This window comes from Dasypus novemcinctus, chromosome 3 (genome assembly GCF_030445035.2).
Source record: "Dasypus novemcinctus isolate mDasNov1 chromosome 3, mDasNov1.1.hap2, whole genome shotgun sequence".
Classification (NCBI taxonomy): domain Eukaryota; kingdom Metazoa; phylum Chordata; class Mammalia; order Cingulata; family Dasypodidae; genus Dasypus; species Dasypus novemcinctus.
The window spans coordinates 92,374,855-92,400,201 of record NC_080675.1 but is presented as its reverse complement, the minus strand read 5'-3'; the positions used below and the strand labels follow the sequence as shown (position 1 = coordinate 92,400,201).

Sequence of the window (25,347 nt, the reverse complement as noted above, 5' to 3'; positions counted from 1 at the left end):
ACCGCCTGGAGAGCCTCAGAGAGCTTGGGTTTGAAGCCATTGCACCCCAAAGGAGATGACAATACCCCCCTTTTTGAACTTTTTTATTAATATATTTTTTTGTTAAATTTATTTTTATTTTTTTTTCCTGCAAGACTTGTTGTTGGCGGCACTGTTGTATTTTAACTTCAATCCCAAATTCCATGAAATAGAAATTAGAAGTAAAGATTGAGAAGGAAGGAAGGAAGGAGGCAGGCCAAGGAGTAAACATAGTTTGACTAGAAAAAAGAAGAGGGGTGTGTGGTGGGCATTCCCAGGCAAGGCCATTCCTTGAGGGTGGGGGTTGGCAGGCAGCTTGCCTCTGCCTCATGCAGGGTAGGGAGGAAAAGATCCCCTGGGAACCCTACAGTCCCCTCTTCCTAGGTCTTCAGGCCCCCAGGGGAAAAGCTAGTACCAGGGATCAGTCACAGCCTCAAACAGGGCTCTCCCACCTGGGACCCTGAGTTTGACTCCAATCTCTGCCCTGCGTGGAAAGCATGTGAGGGGTTGGCTTCCTTTGGTCCCCTCCTCTTTTCCCATTTCACAAGATTCTGATGTGCTGGGGGAAGGGCTGTAACCCATTTTGAGACTATGAAACGCGTCACAGCTTCTGCTGCCCTGTGAGCTCCATGCTATTTTGACTGGTTCCCTCCCCCAGAAATGCCCCTCCCCTACCACCAGAGTGGGGGAGCCCTTGCTCAAGTGCCTCTCACCCTCTGCAGTACAAGTGCCTTCATCAGGCCCCTTAGGAATTTAATCAAAGGCCACAAGTGAGTCCAGACCAACCAAATAAACTTTTAGGGGATAGAAGAATGGGAAACACCAGTGGTAAAGTTTGAGAGGGGGTGAACTTTGTTGCATTGGATGTTTTTTGTTCCTTTACACATTGTTCTTGGCAATGTGGGGTTGGAGGACGGGCTGGCTATTGAGGAAAAAAAGAGGAAGATGCTAGGGAGTCATTCTAGTTTTCACTTCCTGTATCTCTTTCCGGGAAGGATCCAGTTAAGAACCTAACTCAACGCTTGAAGGGGACATAAGATCCTCCAAGGTAGGTGGTGGAGGCCGCACCTCCTCCAGGTTTTCACTAGATCTCAGAGGGACACCAGGCCCCTTGGGTCAGGGAGTGACAGCAGCCCAGCCAGGGTCTGGCCCAACATTCAGTCACTCTCTACTTTCTTTCTCCTTTCAATTCAGTTTCCAGGAAACTCCTCAGGGCACCAAACTCCCACCTTCAGTGAAGTTAAGGTCTGAAGAAGAGGTGGGGAGGGCATGGGGGCAATGGTCTGACTTAGATTTGTGTATCTCAGAGAGAACAACTCTGAGAGAGAAAAGCCCTTCATATGTAAACAATCTAGAGAAAGAGAGGGGTTGGATGGGGAAGGGAGTGAGGAAGACAGAGACAGATCCAGAATAAATGAGATAATCTGAAAGAAGAGAGGGACAAAGAAAAAGCAAGAGACAAAAACAAAGGGGGACAGAAAAGAAAGGGAGGAGAGAAAGAAAGAAAAAACAACCAGGAGGAGGAAAAGAGAAAAAGGCAGGTCAAAGGGGGAAGAGGCAGCAACCAAAGGCAGAACTAGGCCAGGAAGTAGCCTCAGGTGAGGAGCTGGGAGAACAGGAACGCCAGGCTGAGGTCCAGGAGGGCCACGGCTCCCACCACCAGAGGGTTGGCAGCTCCCTAGAGAGACAGAGGGAGAGAGAAGCAGGCTCAGTCCCTCGGAACCAGGTCCTACCTTCCTGGGGGTAAAGCTGGTCAGCCCAAGGGCCCTGGCTGAGGTGGCAAAGCTGAAGGGTCCCAAGCAGCATGTCCCTCCTCCAGAGGCCAAAAGCAGAGGGACCTCCAGCCTTTATTTTGGATTGCAAAACACCCCCTCTTCTCCTGGGCAGGGTGCCACTTTCCCTCTGGCACCCTCGAGGCAGGGACAGCTTTTCCTCCCTCACAACGCCCCCCTCCTCACGGTCACGTGGCCTAGGCAGGAGGCGCCTGGCCCTAGTAGCAGACACAGGCAGCCGCAGCCTTTACTGCAGTAAGGCAGACAGGGAGGAAGGGGTGAGGATCTGGTTGCTAGGAAACAGCAGCAGGCCTGGGGTCCAATCAGAGTAGAGAGTTCTGGGGAAACCCCACCCCACCTGGTTTTCTGCCTTCTTTCCTATTTCCCTTCTTCCCAGGAGAGGGAGGGAGAATCATGGTAGGGAGGGAACAGTCTTTTCCTTTTTTATTTCTGGACACCAAAGAGAGAAAGTGCGGAGGTGGGGGTGGGGGTGGAGTAGGAAATTGGGAGCTGGAAATGGTATGAAAGGAGAACAGGGAAAGATGTTCTGGTGCTACTGTTATTAATTTGTTAGCTTTCTATAAGTTACTTTAAGTGCTCTGGGCCTCAGTTTCCCCCTCTTTCACATGAGGGAGTTGGACTTGAAGGTCTCTAGGTTTCTTCCAGCTTGAACGCTCTCTATTTTTTTCTGAGGTGGGCCTATGGTCCAAGACTAGGGCAGGCATAGAGGAAGCTGAGTCCAAATTCAAGCCCCTCAGGGGATCAGACAGAGGTCCAGAAAGGTTGGGAGGGAAGGCTTTCGGGAGGAGAGAGGCTAGAAGGGAGCTGAGACTCAAGCTCACAAAGCAGTGACAGAGGATGTCTCACCGGCTGGGCAGGCCTCTCAGTGGCAGCAGGATCCTCGAGGTCTTCTGTCAGGTGCCCAGCCTCGGGACTCCTCAAGGACGTGCCTCTCAGGACTGGAGTGGCTGTGGGCTCAGGCTCGCAACCTCCTGGGGCTCTCAGCTGGGGCGAGGGCTCTTCATCTTCCCCTTCCTCCTCTCGAAGACTCCCTGAACTGTCACTGCAGCCCCCGAGGAGTGGGGAACCGTCTCTGGGCCCTGGTCCCTGCATCCCAGCCTCGTCCTCAGCCTCATAGCCAGCTAGTTCCTCTGCCTGTTCACCTGGCCCCCCCCACTCCTCGGGCCAAGCTTTGGGGCTGGAGAATGGACCCAGGTCCCCTCCAGGGGTCAGTGGGCTCCGGCAGGCCGGGGGTCGCCAGGGTTGATGGGAGGAGGCAGGACTGCTGGGCAATTCGGGGGAGCCCTCTGAGGGGGTCAGTCCATTCTCGTACACCCCAGGGCTGTCGTCATCCAAAGGCTCTGTGTCGGAACCTTCTGAATCCTGCCTGGGTCTGCGGCCTGGGGCAGGAAGAGCTGAGAATCAGAGGGGCTACCTGGCCTTGGGCTGGAGAAGCTACAGCTTTATCCCCCTGACTGGGTACCTCCCAGGACTTTGTTATTCCCAGGCCTAGAGCCTCTCACTAATCCCCCCAGTCCTTATTATCCTTTTTTACAAATCCCTAGCTCCATTCCCCAAACCAGGCTTGACCCCTACCCTCTGTCCCCTTGGACTCTCAAAACCTTGGTTTTTCCTATCCCCGGTTCTCCTGGAGGGATCCGTAACCTCCTTCCCCACTTCTGAGCCTCTCCCCAACGCCTCCCAAGGCTGCCCACACCTCACCTGGGACATCTAACATGGGTTGCAGGTCCTGGGCTATCAGTTTGGCCATTCGCGCTGCCTCCACAGCCTTCTCCGCGACACTGCTGGCTGCCACCGCTTTTAGGAGGGCGTCTGCTGCCCTGTTGGGTCCCAGGGATGGGAACTTAGCAGACTTTTCCCCACTGCAACTTACCCCCGGTCCGATGCCTTAGCCCCATCTCCCACATCCCCACCACATCTCATTCTCATAATCTGAGCTCACCTCTGGAGCCCTTACCCTGCCTCATACTCTGCCAGCCACTCCCCTTCCCTGGCTGGCCAGGGCAAGTTCCCTTTGGCTTCCTGTCCTGAACCTGGGCTGTGCCGTCTGTCCTCACACCCTCCTGCTCCCCTCACACCCCTCTTCCATTGCATCCTGTAGTAACACTTCTTCTAGCTGCTGGGGCCAGGCCCTTGCCGCACCTCTGTTATTCTAATCCTGTCTTGTTTCCTTCTCACGGACAACTGAGACCTCACTCTCTTAGCACATCCTTCTGCAGTCGCACCTGCTTGGTGCTCACAAACTGCTTGGTGACCTCTTGGCTGCCGGTACCTCCTGTTGCTATCAACTCCTCTCATGACCCTTTGGGATCACATACCTCTCTGTGGGGTCCAGAACATCTTCCTGTACCTGGCCCTCCTGGCAGCTTTGCCCTTCCCTCATCCCCTTTGCTCGGGATCACCCTCTTCCCTGTGGAAGGAGCCTTTGCCTCCCATCCCCTTACCTCTGCCATCCCTCATTATTCAAGCCTGCCTCTTCCAGTGCAGATTTCCTGACATGAGAATTTCACATCTTGCTTTTCTTCAGTCTCTTCTGTTACCACATTGTTCTCCCCACTCCATCACTGCCACTGCACCCCTCCCCACCCCGCCCCGCTCCATTTCATTCTTTTCTAAGCTCTGAGGCTGAAGAAAGAGTGGTTCTCCCTTTTCTGCTATCCCCTCTCCCTGCTAATACGCATGCTTTCTCACCATTGTGATTATACCTTCTGGGGAAGCTCTTAGCTCCCCATTGCTGTTTCTCCCCTCTCTCTCTGATGTCAGATGCTTCCTTGATTTCCCCTTCCCTTTCACCCTCTACTATTGATCCTAGATACCATGTAATTATTAAATTAGTTCTGTTATTCTAAATGAAGGCGGGGCACAAAGGAGCAGAGATAGAGGGAATCACATGTGCTTGCCATGGGCTTGAATGGATTAAGGCCCATGAACCCCTCTGGTTCCAGACCTGCTTCTTCTGGCTTGGGAAGGTAGGCTTAGGTATGGGAGGAGGGGTGGTGATGTCCATTGTAGTCTTAGGGCCACCTCTTATTTATGTGCCTTGGGGAGACACGGTCAGTTTCCTCTGGGTTAAGGGACTTCAGGTGATCCTGTTCTCTCTTAGGGCTTTCAGATGCTATATGACTAGGCTTGCCCTGAAATTGAGTTGGCCTCAGAGTTTGGGTCAGGGTACAAAGATCATAGTCTTGGGTTGCACTGTGTTCTCCTGGAGGCCATGAAACTGGTGCATGGACAAGGACCTGTATTTTTGTGTAGAGAGGGGTTGGATGGTCAAGTCCTAGGCATTAGACTTAGTCTGTGCTCCAGCATCCAGCCAGGCTCTGGCTACCTGGCAGAGGCACCTGCTGCTGAGGCTCTGCTGTTTCTATGGCAGCCAGCAGCCAATCAGCATTGCCAGGCCTGATGCTGGGGAGACCAAACAGCCTCCTCCTACTGCCTGAGCCTCTAGCTACTGAAATCAGTTCTTCCTGTACACACCCCCTCCCTTCTAGCCTAAAGTGTTCCCTGGTGCTCTGCCTCCCCCTCCCTTTCCTGGCTTAAGGCCCTGGATTCTAACCACTCAGATTCTCAAATACATCTACAGATGTACATTTTCTAGCTCAAGTGCATACTTTGGATTTGCATGTTCATATTCAGACGGACAGACAGACATGCACACACTTGCATGCGTGCGCACACACACACTGTCACCCATTACACAAACTCACTGAAGCACATTTGTATGTATCTTGACCCAAGCCCTCTGAAACAGTCTCAAATTTAAACACAAAATCCCTCAACTGTTCCCTCTCCCTTTTTAAAAAGAAAATCCAATATATAAAAATCCAAATGTAAATATTAATCAGGGGCTTGTGAATGTCATTACAAATGGAGTTCTGGCTTCTTTTAGATCTGCACTGCTTAATTCAGTAGTCACTAGCTATATGCGTCTATTAAGCATCTGAAATGTGGCTACTCTGAATTGAGGTGATGTGCTATGAGGGTAAAATGCACACCAGATTTCAAAGATATAGTGCAAAAAACCCACATGAATGTAAACTATCTCATTAATAAGTATATATTGATTACATGTTGAAATAATAATCATTTGGATATTATGGCTGAAATAAAATTATAATATTAAAATTAATTTCACTGTTTCTTTTAGTGGCTACTAGAAGATTTAAACTGACATAATTGGCTCACATTATGTTTCTTTTGGGCAGCACTGCTTTAGATAGCAAGGCTCTTGGTGCATGGACATCTGATCTACAAAAAGGGAATTTCTTTTACAAGCAGATTTCCAGGAATCTTATCAGTTGGGTAAAGGGAGGTAGAAGAGGCAAGGTGGAAGGGACTATCTTTTAATTGGGTAGATCAGCTATGCAAGCTAGACCCAGTCCAGGCCCAAGGCCCAAATGGTATCAGGCTGGGACCTGGTTAGGAATGGACGCCCTGGCTCCGCCTCCACCTGGTTGATGCTTCTACAGGGCTGTTGCTCCCAGCCTAAGGCCTGGAGGCCGATCAGGTGCAAGAGGAGGAAGACTAATGACATGTCCCTATTTTTTAAGAGATTTATGGGCCTACCCAAGGCAGCTATTCCCACACAAGTGGATTCCAAAGACAAGCATCACCATAAAAGACAATGAGACACATACTGCCTCAAATACCCAGCCACCCACAGTTACACCCACATCCACCTGTGGCCTCCGAATACCAAAGCCCCTAGGCCTGATCTTTCTCACCCGGACCTAGGCCTTGGGTGTAGGACCTTCTTTAGCCCCGCCCCGGCCTTCCCTCTCCCCTCAGCGCAGCCTTGGCCTCTGCACACTCCCTGACGCCCACCTGGCAGCGGCGATCTCTTGGCGCTGGCGGGCAGCGCTCACGGCTCGACGGGCGCCCTCGACAGCCCGGTCCACCTTCTCCTTGACTTTGCCCCGCCGAAGGGCCAGAGGCAGGAGGCTGCGGACGCGGCCCCCGTGCACCAGCCGGTTGCGCTTGTACTTGCCCTCCTCGCGGGAGCCGTCGGGGCGGGTGGTGCGCCCGTAGCCGTGCCGTCGGTTGCCTAGCCACTCGCCCTCGTAGCGCAGCCCGTTGGAGCGCTGGCTCACGCCGTAGCCGCTGCGCCGGTCTGCGCGCCATTCGCCCGCGTACACCTCAGTGGCCGAGCCCTCGATGAGGGCGGGCGGCGCTGGAGCCGGGGGCCCGCTGGCCTCGGAGCCCGGGGGCCCGGTGCTGCCCACTTCGCTGCTCACCTCGCTGCGCAGGGAGCCCCGCTTGCTGCCCAGGGAGCTGCGGCGCCCGCCCGCCCGGAGCCCGCTGAGCAGCAACGAGCGACGGAAGAACCCGCCGGCCGCGGCGGTGCGCTTTCGGGAGGTCGCGCCGTCAGCGTCCCCGGGTCCCGCCAGCACGAAGCCGCCCCGGGAGCCCGAGGCCGGGCTGCCGCCCTCGTCGCCCGGCAGCGGCAGGGGCGGAGGCGGCGTCGGGGGGTCGCTGTGGCCGGAGTCCAGGGAGGTGCGGCGGGGCGAGCGCAGCAGCGCCGCCTGATGGTAGGGCACACTCTGGCGCACCCCGTAGCCGTGGCGCTTCCCGGACTGCCACTGGCCCTGGTAGGTGCCTGCGGGCGGGGTGGGGTGGGAGAAAGAGTCAGGACGGACCTGCCCCTCCCTGCACTCCAGGCCCCAAGAGTCCCCGGAAGCCAGTGTGTTAGGTGCGGGAGGTCAGGGGAAGGCAGTAGGAGCTGGGGACAGGCCAGGCTGGATCTGAAGGTGTGTGAGAAAGAGCCGAGTGGAGACAGGCAGGCAGCAGGAGATGAGTGGATTGGGGCAGAGAGGGTAGACAGGGGAAAGGGAAGGGACAGGCAGGTTAGGGTGTGTGAAGAACAGGCAGCCCCAGGGGGGTAAGGGGCAGGCAGCCAGGAGAGCCATGGACTGGGCAGATAGTGGCACACAAGGCCAGCAAACAGAGGTGTGAGGGATACAGAGGCGAAGTGGGAGTGCCAGGCTGTCGAAAAAGAGAGGCAGAGAGGCAAGCCAGAGGTGGGAGGCACAGGCAGTGGTGTATAATATAAGCAGGTGGCAGGCAAACAGGACTGACCAGGAGGGGCAAGCTGGCTGAGGAAGTGTGAGTGGACAAGCAGAGGGGTAAGGGACTGAGAGACTGGGATGATGAGGGACAGGCAGACGGGGAAGGGGGAACAGGCAGACAGGGGATGATGGATAGGCAGACAGGAAAGAGTGAGGGACAGGCAGGCAGGGAAGGGGTGGGGACAGGCCGATGGGGGAGACAGAAAAGCAGGCGGCCTGGGGACAGACAAATGAGGAAGGCATGTGTGTGGGGGGGCCGAAAGGTGGGGGCTGGGGGGCATATCGTTGGGAGAGGCATATGGGGGACAGACAGGGACTCGGGGACACAACGATGGGGAAGGGACTCGCGGAAGGGCCGACGGGGAGGCGCGGACGGGCAGACAGACAGTGGGCCGTGCCTCGCACCTCCGTCGGAGTAGGTCTCGGTGCCGTAGCCGTCCTGGAAGCCGTCCTTCCAGAGCCCGGCGTAGCGCAGGCCGGACACGCTCTCCCACACGCCGCTGCGCCCCTTCAGCCCGCCCAGCCACTCGCCGCGGTATGTCCAGCGGCTCTTGCGTTCCACGCCCAGCCCTTCGCGCTTGCCCTGCTGCCAGTGGCCCTGGTAGCTGTGTCCGCCGGGCCCCGTGAAGACGCCGAGTGATTCGAAGCCGTGCGCCCAGCAGCCGCTGTACTCGCCCTGGGCGCCGGGCCCCGTGCACACGCCGTAGCCATGTGCCCGCCCCGCCTCCCAGCCCCCCACGTAGCAGCCCCCGTCGTCAAAGTCGAACTTGCCCCCGGGGGACATGCATGTAGTTGGCGCGGCCTCAGCCCCCCGGCGGCTCAACGCATCCTGGGGCTGGGGAGCCGGCTGGGGGCCTGGGAGCCGGGCGAGGCCTGGGGGCGGGGGCAGTTAGATCGGGGCCGGGCGGGAGAGCCCCAGGGCGGGCAGGCAGGGCCGGACCCTCATCCTGAGTGGCTGCGGAGAAAGGGGAGGGGGTGGGGAGGAAAAGTGGCGAGCGAGGCCCCTCCTCTTTGTCCGCCGCTTGCTGGCCGGGTGGCTCCCAGCATCAGCGAAACACCCGCCTCCCCCTCCCCAGCAGCTTCTTCCAGCAGCTCTCAAGCTTTGGGGGCTCCCCCACCTCTCCCTCCTGGTTGAGGGCCCCTCCCAGGACTGGGCCTCAATGCCAAGCTAGAACCCCGTTTCTCGAACCCAAAAGCCCAAGGTGCCGACAGTGGATGGCAGTTCGCGGGGTCCCGAGAGGCGGCTGGGCGGGGCTAGAGACCACCCCCTTTCCTGGCTCCTGCCAGGGCCCCCCGGTCCTGGTTCTTTGGCTTCCCTGGGGATTAGAGAATGGGGTGGAGGGCGGGGGAGGGATTGGAGCAAGGTGGGCAGAGGGTTTGGTGGGGAAAGGTTGGGGAGGCTCTGCAGGGGAAAGGCGAGGGTGGGGATGGGCAGACAGGCGGATGGAGAGAGCAGGCTACTCACCAGATGGGCTGGGGCTCAGGCTGTTTCCCAGGCACAGCATCCATGGCAGGATACCTCCACTCCCACCTCACCCCGGACAAGCCAAGCCCTCTCCCCTTCCGGAGAGACTGCTCCAACCCTGAGAGCTAAGGTGGGGGAGCCGCGCGCGCGAGTCCCCTCTCTTCCCAGCTCCAGGAGCAGGCTGGTGGGGGGCGGGGTGGGGTAGTGGTGGGGGGAGATGAGAATAGTGTAGGGGAAAAAAATCTGCCTTGGATGGAGATAGGGAAGAGGAGCTGGGAGCTAGATGGGAAGGGGGAGGGGGCAATCAAGAGGGGGTGTTTTTATTTTTTTTTTCTTCTTATGGTTGGGGGAGGAAAAAAATATATCAAAATTCCGATTCCATCCCAGCACAAATCAATGTTTGCTCCATCCCAGCATCACGGGGGAGGCTGGGCCAGGCAGATTTAAAGGGGCCGGGAGAAGAGAGGAGAGGAGAGGATATGGATGAAGAGGAGTCTGTGGCGATGATGGGGGCGGGGTGGGGGGATACCCAAGCACAAAAAGATGGGTGTTCGCTAACCCTGCAGAGAGGGAGGAGGCAGGTAGAAGAGGGGATTGAGAGGCACAGAGACCCCTGGGGTGGAAAAGAAACCCTGGAATGGGGGCAGGGAGGGGGTGAAGCTGAAAGGAGCAAGGGGGAGGAGTGAGCTGAAGATGGGGAGGCAGGGGGAGGCCGAAGCCAGGCGGAGGAGGAGAGATGCTGGCGGGACCGGGAGAGGGCGTGAGGAATACAAAGAAAGAGGTGCAGGGGTGAGAGCTAAGGAGCAGGGAGATACAGTGGCAGAGGGAAGAAGGGAGGGAGAGCCATTCTGGGGCTGGCAAGGGAGGGCAAGGAGGAGAGGAGCAGGGGAGGAGGAACGGTCCGGGAAAAGAAATAGATATGGAGACCGAAAGGGCGAAATAAGAGTTGCGAAGGGAGGGAGACAGCTCTGCGTGCAGAAGGGCAGGAGTGGGTAGAGAAATCCAGACAGGAGGGCTGGACTTGGCGTTTATGGGGTGCTGGGGAGGAAAGAGGAACCTAGGGCTTGAGCCCTGCCAGCTGCTTGGACTGAAGCCAGGATGCCTTTGGGGATGGATGCCTGTGTCCACAGTGCACTGTGCTCCCTAAGAAAGCAGCAGGGGGCGGGGGCTGGGGGGGCGGGGGAAGGGGTAGGGCAAGAGGCTCACCTGCTTGGCTTTCTGAGGAAGCCTGAAATGGGGTCCTGTCAGGAACCCTGTCCCCACCAATGCTTTTCAAGTCCTTACCATACACATCACCCCTCCACTCCCCCCCCTCCACTATTTCTCCCTGGGATCCCCCTCTCTGAAGGGAAAGGGGTGAGACGAGGGGTGTATTGCTTTTGAATGGGGAACTGGGTTCATGTTTGGTGGTGCCATGAAAATCCCAGGGTTTGGGAGCCTTTTTTTCCCCTTTGCAAACCTAGAGACAAAAATAACCAGATAGGATTGGGTGGGTCCTTATTGTGGCAAGGCCTTCTCCAGCTCACCACTCCTCCCTGACCACTCACTAGAGGGGCAGCGCATCCTGGCCTTACTGTTTACAGAAGCAGGCACACACTGTTCTCCTACCCATTCAGCTTACTCAGACTATGTCTCATTCTATCCCTGCTCCTAAGGATTTAGGGAGGAAGGTGCTCTGTCCAGTTATACACACTTGATAGTGTCAAAAACGTTCATTTGCTTTTATTTTCATCCATGGTCTGGCCCATCCCCTTCATTTTACAGAGAAGAGAACTGAGACCCAAAGATCACAAAGCAGAGGTAGTAAACCGGGATTAGAACATTACACTCCAGACCTTTTGAGCCCCTTTGCTGCTCTTCCCAGGATTCCATGTACTTGGAAACTTCCCTTGGACTCAGGAGCTCCATTTTGAGTATTTTGGTAAAATGAAGAGCATGAGATTTGTAATAAGCAGGGATTTCCCATGCATTGTGTTTTCCTAAAGTTTGGTCAACATCATATTAAGCTTTCTGAGTACCTAGCACAGGGCAGGGTAGCTGTGGGTGACACTTTGGAGTCCACTTTGGATATGACTATTGGTAGTGAGTTCATCCATCCATCCATCCATTTCTCCATTCCACAAGTGTTTACATAGTTACTGTGTAGCAGGCATATTGCCAGCTACATGTTCCCTCATGGAGCTTACTATCTAGTGAATAAGACAGAGTAAATAAATTCTAGTGCGGTTAGTACCTTGACAGGTTCATTGGGTTGGAAATAGAGAATTAATGATGGAACCTAACTTAGGCTGGCTTCCCAAAGAAAGAGGCAATTAAGATGAATCCAGAAGGAAGTTCTGGGGCAGGCCCAACCACATCGCTCATCTAATCCTTCCTTTTCCACATGGTGCTCTGTCCCACACAGCCCATGAAATTCCCCTTTTCTCCAAGAAAGAGGGAAAACAAAAGGAAAGACCTAGGGGCCTGGGGAGACTGCACTTTTTTCTTTAGGGAGACAGGGTGTCAGGAAAACAGAAAGAGGGTGAGAGATACCTAGTTGATAGAGTGATTCTATATTCTGAACTGCACATTAGAGTGTAGGGTCTGAAGAAGTCCTGAAGATACTATGGACAGAGCTGCCCTGGAACATGTAGGACACATGTTTCTAGCCCTCATTGGGTGAGCAAGCCTTCCAGGCCTTTCTGGTCTGTCCTCTTATATCCCATTGTCCTTTCAGGCAGGGAAACCTTTTTTCCTTGGATGAGCTGGTTCATTTTGCCACAATCTACCAATTTTTGGGTGCCTCAGAAAGGGAGCTAACCTTAAGTGGAGCAGCTCTGTGAGCCATCCAGGGTGAGCCATCCAGGATGGAGGCCACGAGCGAGCTGGGCTTCCCAAGATGGACAGCCCTAGGTTTGAATTCTGACTTTACTCTTACTAACTTGGTAGATCTGAGCACATTGCCTAACTTTTCTGAGCCTGTTTGTGTATCTCTAAAATGGGAATTAAAGAACCTACTCCATAGCTTATTTTGAGGGTTGAAATGATCATGTATGAATGATATGTTTGATAAAATATAGGGGAAAAATTCTTGACGTAATGCCCAGTACATAGTAAGTACCCCAAAAATGGTAGCTTGAAAGTAAGTTGGTATTATGCCAGTTTTATAGGTGAGGAATCTGAGATCTGGAAATTAATTAATTTTCTAAGTGTTGCACAGCTAGTGGTAGTCCCTGGATTTGAATATATACCAGACTCATAAATTAGCATGCTTTTAACAAATGCATTTTTTGCTTGTTTATAAAAGTAAAACAGAATTAGGAAAATACAGCACAGTATTAAGAAATAAAATAAAAATAATCTCACAGGAACAAACATTTTAGTATATTTTCATATAGTCTTCTTTTCTATGCACTTTTTAGTTCACATAATTAGTTAAATGCTGCATATACAGTTTTCCAACCCACTATTTACTTAGCCTTGCACTGTAAGCGTTTTACCACGTCATTAAAATACCCTTGAATTTTTAATGGTTTCACGATATTCCACTGTTTGGATGTACCATCACTTATTTAACCATTCTAGCATGGCAATTTTATATTGTTTGTAATTTTAAAAAAATTTTATTGAAGTATATCATACATACATGAACAGACATAAACAATAGTTGTATAGTAAAAATTGTGAACTTACAAAACAAACATGCATAACATTTTACACGGGTCCCATACATCACCCCACCACCAACACCTTGCATTGAAACATTTGTTACAAATTATGAAAGAATACCATCAAAATATTACTACTAACTATAGTCCATATCTTACATTTGTCGTATTTTCCCCCAACCCACCCTATGTTGTTTGTAATTTTATTTGCTACTAAAAATTAACAACTTTGTATATATGTCTTTGTATCTATGATGATTTCTTTAACAAATGTTTATTATTATGGAAAATTTTCAGAAAAGTCCACAAAATAAAATAAAGAACGCCCATCTACCAATCACCCAGCTTCAGCAGTTATCACTCTTGGCTAGTCTTGGTTCCTTTTCCATTATTTCAATTTCCAGGTATATGTTATTTCAGTCTACTGATTTCTTGAAGTTGGACTCTTAAAAGTAGTTATTGGGCCAGAGGAGAGAAACACTTTTTAAGATTTTGGATTTATTTTGCCAGAATCAGTTCCAGAAAGGTCGTATTAATTTACACTCCCACCAAGTGTGAAATTGCACCCTGATCAGCACTGACCTTTAGCTATAACACACACACACACACGCACCTTTTGCCAATCTGACAGGTGAAAAATGCTGTCTTTTTTCGCTTTTGTTTGATTCCTTGCTGGGCTTACATTGAGAGGGCACCTAGTGACTCCAATGGAGCAAACCCTTGGGCAGGACCCCTCCTGTGGACCCCAGCCAGAGCCTTTGGGCTTGGGATACATCTTTCCAGCTATGCTGGGACCAGCTACCCACCCCCACCCCCCAGCTGCTCCTCCCAGGGCAAGGAGGAACTTGGGAAACTCCGTTCTCATCCCATGGCCAGCCACCAGGGGTCAGGATGTGGCTAGAGATCCTGATGCAGGGAGAAGGTAAGCCTGGCCAGCAGCCAGACACTGCATTTCCTGTCTGGCCACTGCCAGCTGGACACACAACCTCCCAGGTCTCCTCAGATCATAATTCCACAGCGTTCTGCATGGCTGTCCTTTCCTGTCTGACCACCACTAGCCTCTCACTGCTCCTAGGTTTTGCTTGCTGAAAAGGGGAAGGGCTTTAGCGCTTCTGCTTCCTTCTCTACTTGTCTCTATGGGAATGGGTTAACTGTGGAGCAGGGATTTTTTAACCCAAGGTCCCTGAACTGAGGGACCCAAGGATGGTCCTCAGGGACTGTGAGCCCCCAGAAATCAAGCAAATGAGGAAGAGTAGCTTTTGTGAGATTCTGAAAGGGGGACCCATGCCTCCCCAATCCAGCATCTTCTGACACTCCTGCCCTCCCCACCTTCCCTTCTTAACCCATTTGCTCCCTGAGTGGCTGTAACAGGAGCAGCTTTATGCTGGAAACAGGTGTGGTCTTGGGTCAAGGAGTTGGACCTTCTGCATTGCTCAGTGGAACTGAGAAGAAGAGCCTGCATTTGCCCTGGGCTGGGTGGGGTGGGAAAGGGAATGTGGGCACTGCTCTAACCACACGGGCAGTCGCGGTGCCCTGCCGCACACTGAGGTGCGTGTGTTTGTGTGCTTCTGATGACTGGGCGTGGGGAGCAGATGATCAGGGGAAGGAAGGCTGAGTCCCAGGCCAGGGGTCCTTGGAGCCAGTACCTCCCTCTGAGTCCTGGATGGTGGCAGGGGCATTTTGTCCAAGAAGTAGAGAAACCAGCCAGGAAGATCTCTACTCGGATACTGCTCTAAGTCTTATTTTCAGCACAACTTCCTTTTAAGTCTTAATCCATGTGTATGTCTGCGTAGAGGTGGGGCCAGAGCCATGAGAGTCTCAGAACAATGTAGGATTGTCCTATGGCAGGAGCTGGGGTGGTCGAGAGGAAAATGGTCAAGGGCAGAGCCACCCAGCATATCAGACGTGAAGACAAAAACCTGATGATTCCTAAATCCCATCCAAGTGCCCCATTTTGTCTCATAATAATGGCTTATAGGTATACAAAAGAGAGCCTGAGGATACAGTAAATTGTGATCATCACCCAAATCCCTGCTTGGTGGCTGCATGAGGAGGAAGAGGCATACATGTGTGAATACAGAAAGTTCTCTTTTAGGATTCTTAAGTTTCTGATGTGTACTCTGGACTCAGTTGTTCACCCAACTTATTTCTTAGGTGGATTTTTTTTTCTCTTTCTGCTACAACTGCCACTTCTTTCAGAACTCTTATTATTATTTTATTTTTATTTTTTGAGGTACCAGGGCTGAGGATTGAACCTGGGACCTTGTATGTGGGAAGCTAGTGCTCAGCCACTGAGCCACATTCACTAGCCTGAGTTGATTTTTTCTCTCTTTTTTTAAAGTTTTTTTTTTACTCTACTTTATTCCCTCCCCCCTTGTTGTTTTTGTGCTTGCTGTCTGTTCTCTGTGTCCATTCTCTGTGCTACCTCATCTCCTTAGTCTGCAGCGTGTCTCACTGTCTCTCCTCTGTGTCTCCCTTTGTTGTGTCATCTTGCTGTGCCAGCTCTCCACAGTGTGGGCTGTCAGCTCTCCCTGGTGTGGGCCAGCTTGCCTTCACCAGGAGGGCTTGGGAATTGAATCCGGGCCTCCCATATGGTAGATGGGAGCCCAATTGCTTGAGCCACATCCACTTCCCATGTTTCTTTTGTTTCTTTTTTTGTTTTATTAAGGAGGCACCAGGAACCGAACCTGGGACCTCCCATGTGGGAAGCAGGTGTTCAATGGTTTGAGCCACATCTGCTTCCAGAACTCTTATTAAAAGGGAAATTAATAAGTGTTAAAGACAGGTTAACATCTGGTTGACCCTTTCTTATGAAAATAGAAAAATTGAAAAAATACTTGAGATGGGACATCTTTGAAGGCAAAGGGGAACAACTGTCTGAACTGTTGTATGCCAAGAATGAATGCAGGGAAGATGGAGGTGACAGTGGCACAACATTGTGAACATAATTAACAACACTGAATTGTATATTTAAATGTGGTTAAAAGGGGGGAATTTTAGGTTGTATATACATTACCAGAATGAAAAAAAATCATAGGGTAATACAACACAGTCAACCCTATTGTAAACAAATGGGCTACAGTTAATAGTACATTTATAAAAATGTCTTTCATAAATTGTCACAAATGTACCACATGAATGCAAGGTATTCATAATAGGGTAGTATATGGGAACTCTGCATTTCGGACATGATTTTTCTGTAACCTACAACTTCTCTAATAAAAAATAAATTTGGGGGAGATTTCTGTGTCTGTGAAATCTGTCTCCAAGGTAAAGAGACTCTTCCTTTTGTCCCATGTAATCAGCAGGTGCCCCACCTCTTTCCTCCCTTTTGTTCTTATGGGACATGGCAGCCACTGACTCAGTTCCTGCTGTTTATTCTCCAGGTCCTCCTGGTAAGGCCACTCCTGGAAACCATAGAGACCGGAATTTACCCTTGCACAAGTGTTAGGTGGGAGAATAAGGGTGTTCACACCATGAGGTTAGCCCCCATCCACACACTTCCCTAGGGAAGTCTTTTTTTATACTTGCATATTTGCCTTTTCAATTTCTGTTTTTGATTATGTCTCTTTCTAATACATAGGAATAGGTGGTGTCTGCAGGCTGTGAAGCATGGAGGAATCAAGGTCAATTTCACTATTCTGCAAGGACTGAGCAGCCAGTATGTCTCATGTTCAGTCTTGTGGGAAATACAAAGGGCAGCTGTACAACTGAGTTATGACACCTGATAGGTCTTGCTTCACCCAGCTGGTAGCTCCAGAGCTGGGCCCTGAACCAGCGCACCTCCCAGCAGCACTCACTCTCTCAATGCACCATGAATGCTGTGCAAGTAGAGGTGGGAGAGTTGGGGACAGGCAAGGTGGGTGCACCAGGTGTCCTGTAGGTCAGTGCTATAGGGTGCTTGACAAATGACACTGGTAAAGAGGCAGAGGAAGAGGGCACCGCTAGGCCCTGGATTCTTCCTATTGCAGATTAAATACGGGATAAAATAATAATAATAACTGACATTCACCGAGGGCTGACTATGTACCAAGTCCTGTGCTAATTTGTACTCACAGTATATCACTTAATCTTCACAATAACCCTAAGAGGTTAGCACTATTATTATCTTCATTTTATAGATGAGAGCACACTGTCAATTCGAGTGGTTGGAAGCCATGTCCTAGGTCAGTGGTTCTCAAACTTCAGCATGCAACAGAATCACCTGGAGGGCTAGTTAAGATCTGGTTATCTTGCCCCACCCACTACTGAGTGTGATTCAGCAGCCTGGGGTGGGACCTGAGAATTTACATTTTAAGAAGTCCCCAATAGCAGGGCTGCTGCTGGACCAGGGATCAAACTATGAGAACCACTGTCTTAGGCCCTTCCATACTAAGTGGGGAGCCATGACTTTACAGCAATTCTTTTTTTATCCTAAGTATGTTTTTTTCAAAGCCCTGCACACACCATTTCTTGTAGACTTTTCCTTGGAGATTCCCTTAAATCCTGCAGTCCATGGGGGAATGAACTAGGTGAAGCAGGCAGCTAGGCTCACCCAACCCACCCTAATCACACCCAGAGCCTTCTCTCCACTGTAAAGACCTGTCCTAGCCTGCAGGCTCTCTTTCTGTGTGGCTCTGTCCTTCAATCAGGAATATCTTCCTAATACCACTCCACGGTCTCCTCTGCCTTCAATTTTGTGACTCTTTAGTCTCAGAGGCCTGCAGGTCCTACCCAGCAAGTGGGAGGGGCTGACAGTGGCAATTTGCTAGCTTGGCTGCTGCGAGGTGACCCTGCTGCTTCCGGGCTCCTCTGCGCTTCCAAGGTATGACCTTTCGGCTTCCTGCCCTGGACCACAGAGCAACTAGGATCCTGCCCCTGATGCCAGGCTTCAACAGCTGGCCCCCTGACATCAACACCAGCCAGACGTCTCTGGTACTGACCTCCTGCTTGGTGATATCTTGGGAGGCCCCTTCTGCTTGGACCAACAGCCTGTTTATGCTGGGAGAGGAGCTGTCCTGAATATGTTCTGAGTGACTATGGGCATTCATCCCCCAGGGGTACATTTCCAAAGTCATAATCCTATCCTTGGAGATGAGTTTGCCTTCACCTCCAATCACCATTTTGTCCCATTGCTGATAAGCTACAAGAAAAGGAGCATAAGGTAACTTTCATTGCACTAATATTGCCCCTCTCCTGCCAGAGCAAAGTCTTGGGGTGGAGGGAGAGCAGAAAGCAGAAAGCATCGTGTAGGGGTAATACAAATGCTGGACTCCAGACACCACATCCAGCAGCTCCAGTGCCTAGTAAGTCTCCCACTGCAAAAAGCCTCGGTTTCATCTTTAATAAATTAAGCATTAGATTAAGCATGTTTGAAGGCCAAGTGACTCATTTCTATTTCTGGCCTTCAGACATCAGTGGCAGTGATGACCTCAGATTCTGGACAGGAAGGATTGTTTCAGGGTTGACAGCAGTGGGAAGGGTCCCAAACCCTACCCGGGAGCCTCCTGCAGGACTTTGGAAAAACTTCTGAGAGTTTTCACCTCAGCTGCATGACCCTTGCCCTTGGTTCAGATTTGATTTCTGGTCTTTCGTGTCCAGGAGCTGACCTGCGAACACTGCCCCATCACATTCCCATCAGGGTCTGGATCACTGTCCCCCATCCAAGCATAACTAGCTGTTCTCTTCTCTGGAATTCCATAGGACTCAGCTCCTTTCGGCAGCTCTGGAGTTTCTTACATTGTGTGGTCTGTGGTTGTGCTGTCCACCCTCCTCCCCTTCCTGGTCCAGGTCCTAGAGGGAAGGAGCCTGACTCCCGATGCTAAGCAACGCTTGACAGAGAAGAGCAAGAAGCCAAAGGCTGTCACAGGCCCCTGGGGCTCCAGTCTCCTCCCCAGGCCCCATTTGGGCTGCCCAAGTCCAAGTGTACGGCACTAACCCTGGTTTTCTGGATTCATTCTGAGATTCAGAGCTCAAGCTTCTCCAGCCAAATCACCACCCTGGGAGGGGTGGAGAAGGCAGGGAGAGGGGAGGTGGGCTGTGGGGAGCCTGCAGAATGGTGGTGGGTGCTGACAAATGGTTCCTCTGCTGGCTCTGGTGATGGGAAACTGGATGCAGAAAGGAGAGGAAACATTGGTGGGTGGGGCCAGAGAGGCCCAAGCACCAGGGACTGGGACAAGTGGGGAACCCAGAGCTTCAGGCTCCAGCAGTTACCAGCAAAGAGGCCCCTGGCAGCCCCATTTGTGCTAATTAAGTAGCAACCTCAGGTGGGTTTTGGATTTGGTGGGCCTCAGGGTGGGAAGGTCAGAAGGTCCGGGTCACATGAAGGAGAGGGAAGCAAGAGTGAGAACCAATTAACTTCCAACTTTTTTTTTTGTTTTTTTTTTTCGCAATTCATCTTTTCCTCTGCACAGTAGCCTCTCTCTGTAAACAGGACCTCGATGTTCGGCCTGAATCTTCCCACTGGCTCCTGGCTGGCAGCGGGGGCTCTGAAGGAGCTGCAGAGGGTTCTTCCCAGGCTGCATGGCATGTTTGAGCAGCGTCTGGAGTCAGGCAGGTGTCTGCCAGGCTTTAGCTTGGATGTTTTGGGGGAAGTTGTGAAACCTCTCCAAGGCTCAGTTTTCTTACCTTTTAAAATGGGCACAGTCATGCATCACAGGTTAAGAGAATTAAACTGCAAACATAGGAAAGTGCCTGGCTAGAGTGTGTTCCACCAGGTCCTGCAGTTCTTGCACTTGGCCTTCCTCTGCATCCTTTCCTCCAGCGTCAGGTAGTTGGAGGCTCTGGCCAAATGGCTGGGCAGGAGCCTTGATGCCTAGCCCCTGCCGTCTCTCAGAGCCTTCAGCTGGTGGCTTCCTGGACTCTGCCTGGGCCTCTGAACAGGGGACTGTATGCAGAGCCCTTGGGATCCTCAAAGCTCAGGAGGGAGAGGGGCACCTGGCAATCTCCCCTCAGGATGGGAACCTGGCTCAGCCCTGGCCCCCTCCCCTGACTCGGCCACTTAAAAGCTTCAGCTTCAACGTTTCATTCTTTCTGGACCCAGGCTGGGAATGGGGGAAGGGATGGGGTGGACTTTGCTGCTGATCCCTCAAGCTTTGGCCTTGTTCTGCTCCTTGTAGGCCTCCAGCTTGCTTGGACACACTTTTCCATGCACAATTTTGCCTAACCCTAGCCCCAGTCATCTTTATCTGTGTACAGACCGAGGCTAGGCTGTGGCTCCAGACCCAGACCGAGCCCAGTGAGCTCTAGAGAAGACCTTTGTTGGCAGGCGCATGTTCCACGCAGCCTTACAAATAGGGAGATTCACCCAGAGTGCAGCTGTGAGGGATGGAGAACAACCCTCATTTCATGGATAAGCCAGAAGAGGCTAACAAAATAGATTTGTGCCAACAGCACACATAACTATCTAGGCTCAATTAACAAAGGAGTCAAGCTTTAAGCACTTACCAGAGACTCTTCTATGGCCCTCTTCATTACGTTTTACACATGGTAGTTGCTGAATGAATGAGCAGCATGGATGGCACAGCCAGAAGAGAAGGAAAAACACAGAGATAAAGGATTTCTGGAGTGAAAAAGGCCTGTTGCAGCCTGGCCTGCATGGGCCTGTGGGAAGCACTGCACACATAAGGCAATGGCATGGCAGGGAGCCCCATAGATGCCAAACATGGCAAAAAGTCAGTGCCCTGGTCTTTGTGTGTCAGACACCTATTGATCTCTTCCAGGGTTGTCTGGCTTTAGGGTTTTTCCCAAGGCATGACCCTACTGATTGGAGTTTTGGTTGTGGCCAATTCTGATTCACAGCTTTTCTTCTGTTTTCTCATATCCAGCCAGTTGAGCACCCGGCCTATATTTATGGGGTTCAACTTTCTGACCCTCTTTTTAAAAAAATATATATGTATATATTTTTAAAGATATTTAGATTACCTAAATGTTACATAAAAAAATAGAGGGGATGGGAAGCGGATGTGGCTCAATTGATTGGGCTCCTGTCTACCATATGGGAGGCCCTGGGTTCGCTTCTCAGGACCTCCTTGTGAAGGCAAGCTGGCCTGTGTCCGCGGAGACCTGACGGCCCGTGCCCCGGAGGCTGACGGCCAGCACCCGTGGAGAGCTGGCGCAGAAGATGATGCAACAAAGGAAGACAAGCAGACACAGAAGAATGTGCAGTGAATGGACACAGAGAGCACACAGCAAGCAAGTGGCAAGGGAGAGGGGAAATAAATAAATAAAAATAAATCTTAAAAAAAAAATAGAGGGAATTCTCATATGCCCTGCTCCCCACACCTTCAACATTTTCCCACATTGACAATACCCTTCATTGGTGTGGTACATTTGTTACAATTGATGAATGCATTTTGGAACACTGCCACTGAGCATGGATTATAGTTTACATTGTAGTTTACATTCTCTCCCTCACAGTTTTGTAGGTTATGACAAGCTATATAATGGCCTATATCTGTCATTGCAATGTCATTCAGGACAATTTCCAAGTCCCCAAAATGCCCCCATATTACACCTATTTTTCCCTCTCCCTGCCCTCAGAATCTCCAGAGACCACTGCCTCCACATCAATTATATAAGGTCTTACATTGCTAGAATCACAATAAGTCTATACCAGAATACCAGTAAGTCAACTCTAGTCCATTGTTCATTCCCTAATCCTGAGAATTCTGGCCAGTGCTGGCAGTGCCTAAGGGGTGGGGTGAGGGACTAGAGCAGTGGTTGGCAAATTACAGACCACAGGCCAAATCTGCCTGTCATCTCTTTTTGTGTGGTCCATGAGCTAAAATGTTTTTTATATTTCTAAATGGTTGGGGTGGTGGTGGTGGAAAATAATACCTTGTGATGTGAAAATTATAAGAAATTTTAAACACTGTTGTCCATAAATAAAGTTTATGTGATAAATGCAGTCGTAAGTGTTAGGAAGAAAACAAAAGAGGACAACAGGAGGGAGTATGGCTGAGGAGTCACCTCGTACCAGGGGGCCAGGGAAAGTCTCTCTGAGGAGGTGATGTTAAACAGAGACCTGAAGGACAAGAAGGAGACAGCCATGAAATAAATGGGAAAAGAGTTTTCAAGGAAACTGCAAATGCAAAGAAACACAAAGGCTGTGAAGGCAAAGGTGTGACTAGGCCAGTGTGAGGCAGAAAGAAGCCTCAGCTGGAGCATGTGGAGAAGGCACACATGTGAGATGGTCTGGGAGAGACATGGGGGTCAGGTCTTGTGGGACTTCGTTAACCAGGGAAAGAATTTAGATTTGATTCTAAGTGTGGTGGAAGCCACTGGAGGGTTGTAAGCAGAAGAGATTTACGATTTTAAATGCAAGGTAGAGGGAGAATGTCTTTTGAGGGTTTAACAGAGGAATGGATGATAGAGATGTTGATAGAGATGGAGGGAAGTGGAGAATTTGATAGATGTTTTGTAGGAAAAACTAATAGGACTTGCTGATAGATTGGAGGCAGGAAGTCAAATTAAGAGAAAACACACGGGAAACTCCCCAGTTTTTGTTTTGAACTCTTTCCTGAGATGGGGAGACATGGAAAGATGGGTTTTGGGGTGACCGTGAATCAAGAAGTCTACTTTAGAATTGAGAGACAAAGACGATCATTACATATGATAATCAACAAGAAGTAACAATTATAAATATATGTGCACCAAACAGGAGAACCCCCCCAAAATGTAAACAAATACTGACAGAAATGAAGGAGAAAATAGACGATTCTACATTAGTAGTAGGGGACTTAATACATGACTTTCAATAATGGAGAGAACATCTAGAAAGATCAATAAAGAATGAAAAGATTTGAACAAAACTCTAAACCAGGGTTTCCTAAAAAACCTTTTTTGTTCCACAGACCACTTTGCCAGTCAGGTGAAAACCATGGATCCCTTACTAAGTCCACACTATACAGTGTATTATTTAATAAATATATCACATCTGCACCAACATGTTTCCACAAGAATAATGTGTTTTTTTGAATTTCAATTCAAGTTCATGAGCCCCTTGTTAAGAACCCCTGCTCTAAACCAACTAGACCTAACAGACATATATAAATTCTTTGCCCAACAATAACAGATTACACATTCCTTGCAAGTACACATGGATCATTCTCCAGGATAGACCATATCTTAGGTCATAAAACAAGTCTCAATAAAATTGAAAATCATACAGTGTATCTTCTCCAATCACAATGGAATGAAGCTAGAAGTCAATAAAGGGAGTGGATGAGGCTCAAGCAATTGAGCACCCATCTCTCACATGGGAGGTCCCAGGTTTGGTTCCTGGTGCCTCCTCAAAAAACAAAAACAACAAGCAAAACGAACAAGAAAATAAACAACAACTCATAGAGCCTGATGTGGCTCAGTGATTGAGTGATGGCTTCCCACATACAAAGTCCCAAGTTCATTCCCTGGCACCTAAAAAAAAAAGAAAAGAAATCACTAACAAACTGACAAATGGAAAATTCACAGGTCTGTGGAAATTAAACAATTAATGGGCCAAGGAGGAAATCACAAGGGAAATTAGGAAATATCTTGAGGTGGATATAGCATACCAAAACTTATTGGCTGCAGCAAAAGCTGCGCTGAGAGGGAAATTTATAGCTCTAAATGCTGACATTAAAAAGAAGAAAGATTTCAAATAGGATACCTAATCTCAAAACTAGAAGAACTAAGAAAAGAAGAGCAAACTAAAGACAAAACAAACAGAAGGAAAGCAATTACAAAGATGGACTGAGATAAATGAAATAGAAAATAAAAACAATAAAGAGAATCAACAAAATCAAAACTTGGTTCTTTGAAATGATTAATAAAATTGACAAGCCTTTAGTTAGACTGATGAAGAAAAAAGAGAGAGGACACAAATAATAAAAACCAGAAATGAAAAGGGGAACATTACTACCAACCCTACTGAAATTTAAAGAAATGTAAGAGGATGCTATAAACAACTGGATGCCGACAAATTAGATAATCTTGAAGAAATGGACAAATTCCTAGGAACACACGAACTTTCTACACTGACTCAAGGAGAAATAGAAGATGTCAACAAACCAATAACTAAGAATTTACCAAACATTCCAGAATTAACACGAATCCTGCTCAAAATCTTCCAAAAAATTGGATAGAACTCTCTTAATTCATTCTACAAGGTCTCCTTTACCCTCATACCAAAGTGAGATAAAGTTACTCCAAGAAAAGAAAATTTCAGATCAATAGTTCTTATGAACATAGATACAAAAAATCATCAACAAAATAGACTCCAACAGCACATTGAAAGAATTATATACCATGATCAAGTGGGAATTACCCCAAATGTATAAGGTTGGTTCAACATAAGAAAATCAATTAATGTCATATGCCATATTAACAAAGGGGAAGGAAAAAACAGACAAACACATGATCATCTTAACTGACACAGAAAAGGCACTTGACAAAATCCAGCACCCCATCTTGATGAAAGGACTTAGAAAATTGGGAATGGAAGGAAAATTCCTCAACATGATAAAAGGCATAAGTGAAAAACCCCACAACTAACATCATACTTAATGGTGAAAGACTGAAAACTCTCCCTCTAAGACTGGGAACAATCCAAGGATGCCCACTGTCACAGTTATTCAACATTGTTCTGGAAATTCTAGCCAGAGCAATTAGGCAAGAAAAAGAAATAAAAGCCATCCAAATTGGAAAGGAAGAAGTAAAACTTTGTCTATTTGCAGATGACATGATCCCATATACAGAAAATTCTGACAAATCCACAACAAAGCTCCAAGAGCTAATAAATGAATTATGAATTCAGCAAAGTCATAGTACAAGATCAACACCGAAAAGTTAGTAGGGCTTCTATAAATTAGCAAAGAATAATCAGAAGAAGAAATCAAAGAAAAAATTCCATTTTACAGTAGCAACTAAAAGAATCAAATATCTAGGAAAAAATATAACCAGGATGTAAAGAACTTGTACACAGAAAACTACAAAACATGCTAAAAGAAATCGAAGAAGACAAATAAATGGAAGGTAATTCCATGGTTATGGATTGGAAGACTAAATATTGTTAAAATGTCAATTCTACCCAAAGTGATTTACAGATTCAACACTGTTCCAATGAAAATCCAACAGCCTTCTTTGTATAAATGAAAAAGTCAATCATCAAATTTATATGGAAGAACAAGGAGCCCCAAATAGCCAAAGCCATCTTGAAAAAGAAGAATGAAGTTGGAGGACTCACACTTCCTGATCTTAAAACTTATTACAAAGCCATAGTAATCAAAAACAGCATGGTAGGGAGCGGGTATAGCTCAGTGATTGAATGTCTGCTTTATATGCATGAGGTCCCAGGTTCAATCTCTGGTACCTCTTAAAAACAAAAAACAAACAAACAGCAT

General features: G+C 49.3%; 1 protein-coding gene across 2 annotated transcripts; it reads right to left on the bottom strand.

Annotated features, from left to right (window-relative positions):
* Nucleotides 1-70: 70 nt before the first annotated feature.
* Nucleotides 71-9,966, bottom strand: JPH4 (junctophilin 4). Of its 2 annotated transcripts, none has more exons than XM_004456354.5 (6): nucleotides 9,342-9,966; nucleotides 8,282-8,831; nucleotides 6,636-7,407; nucleotides 3,513-3,631; nucleotides 2,658-3,190; nucleotides 71-1,696 (listed from the first exon to the last, which is right to left on the bottom strand). In XM_004456354.5, the coding sequence occupies exons 2-6, from the start codon at nucleotides 8,658-8,660 to the stop codon at nucleotides 1,613-1,615; spliced, it is 1,887 nt and encodes a 628-aa protein (XP_004456411.2). In that variant the 5' UTR covers nucleotides 8,661-8,831; nucleotides 9,342-9,966; the 3' UTR covers nucleotides 71-1,612. The 2 variants fall into 2 exon arrangements, with proteins under 2 accessions (XP_004456411.2, XP_058149684.1); XM_058293701.2 differs by having other exon boundaries at nucleotides 8,282-9,192; nucleotides 9,342-9,437.
* Between the last annotated feature and the right edge of the window lie 15,381 nt (nucleotides 9,967-25,347).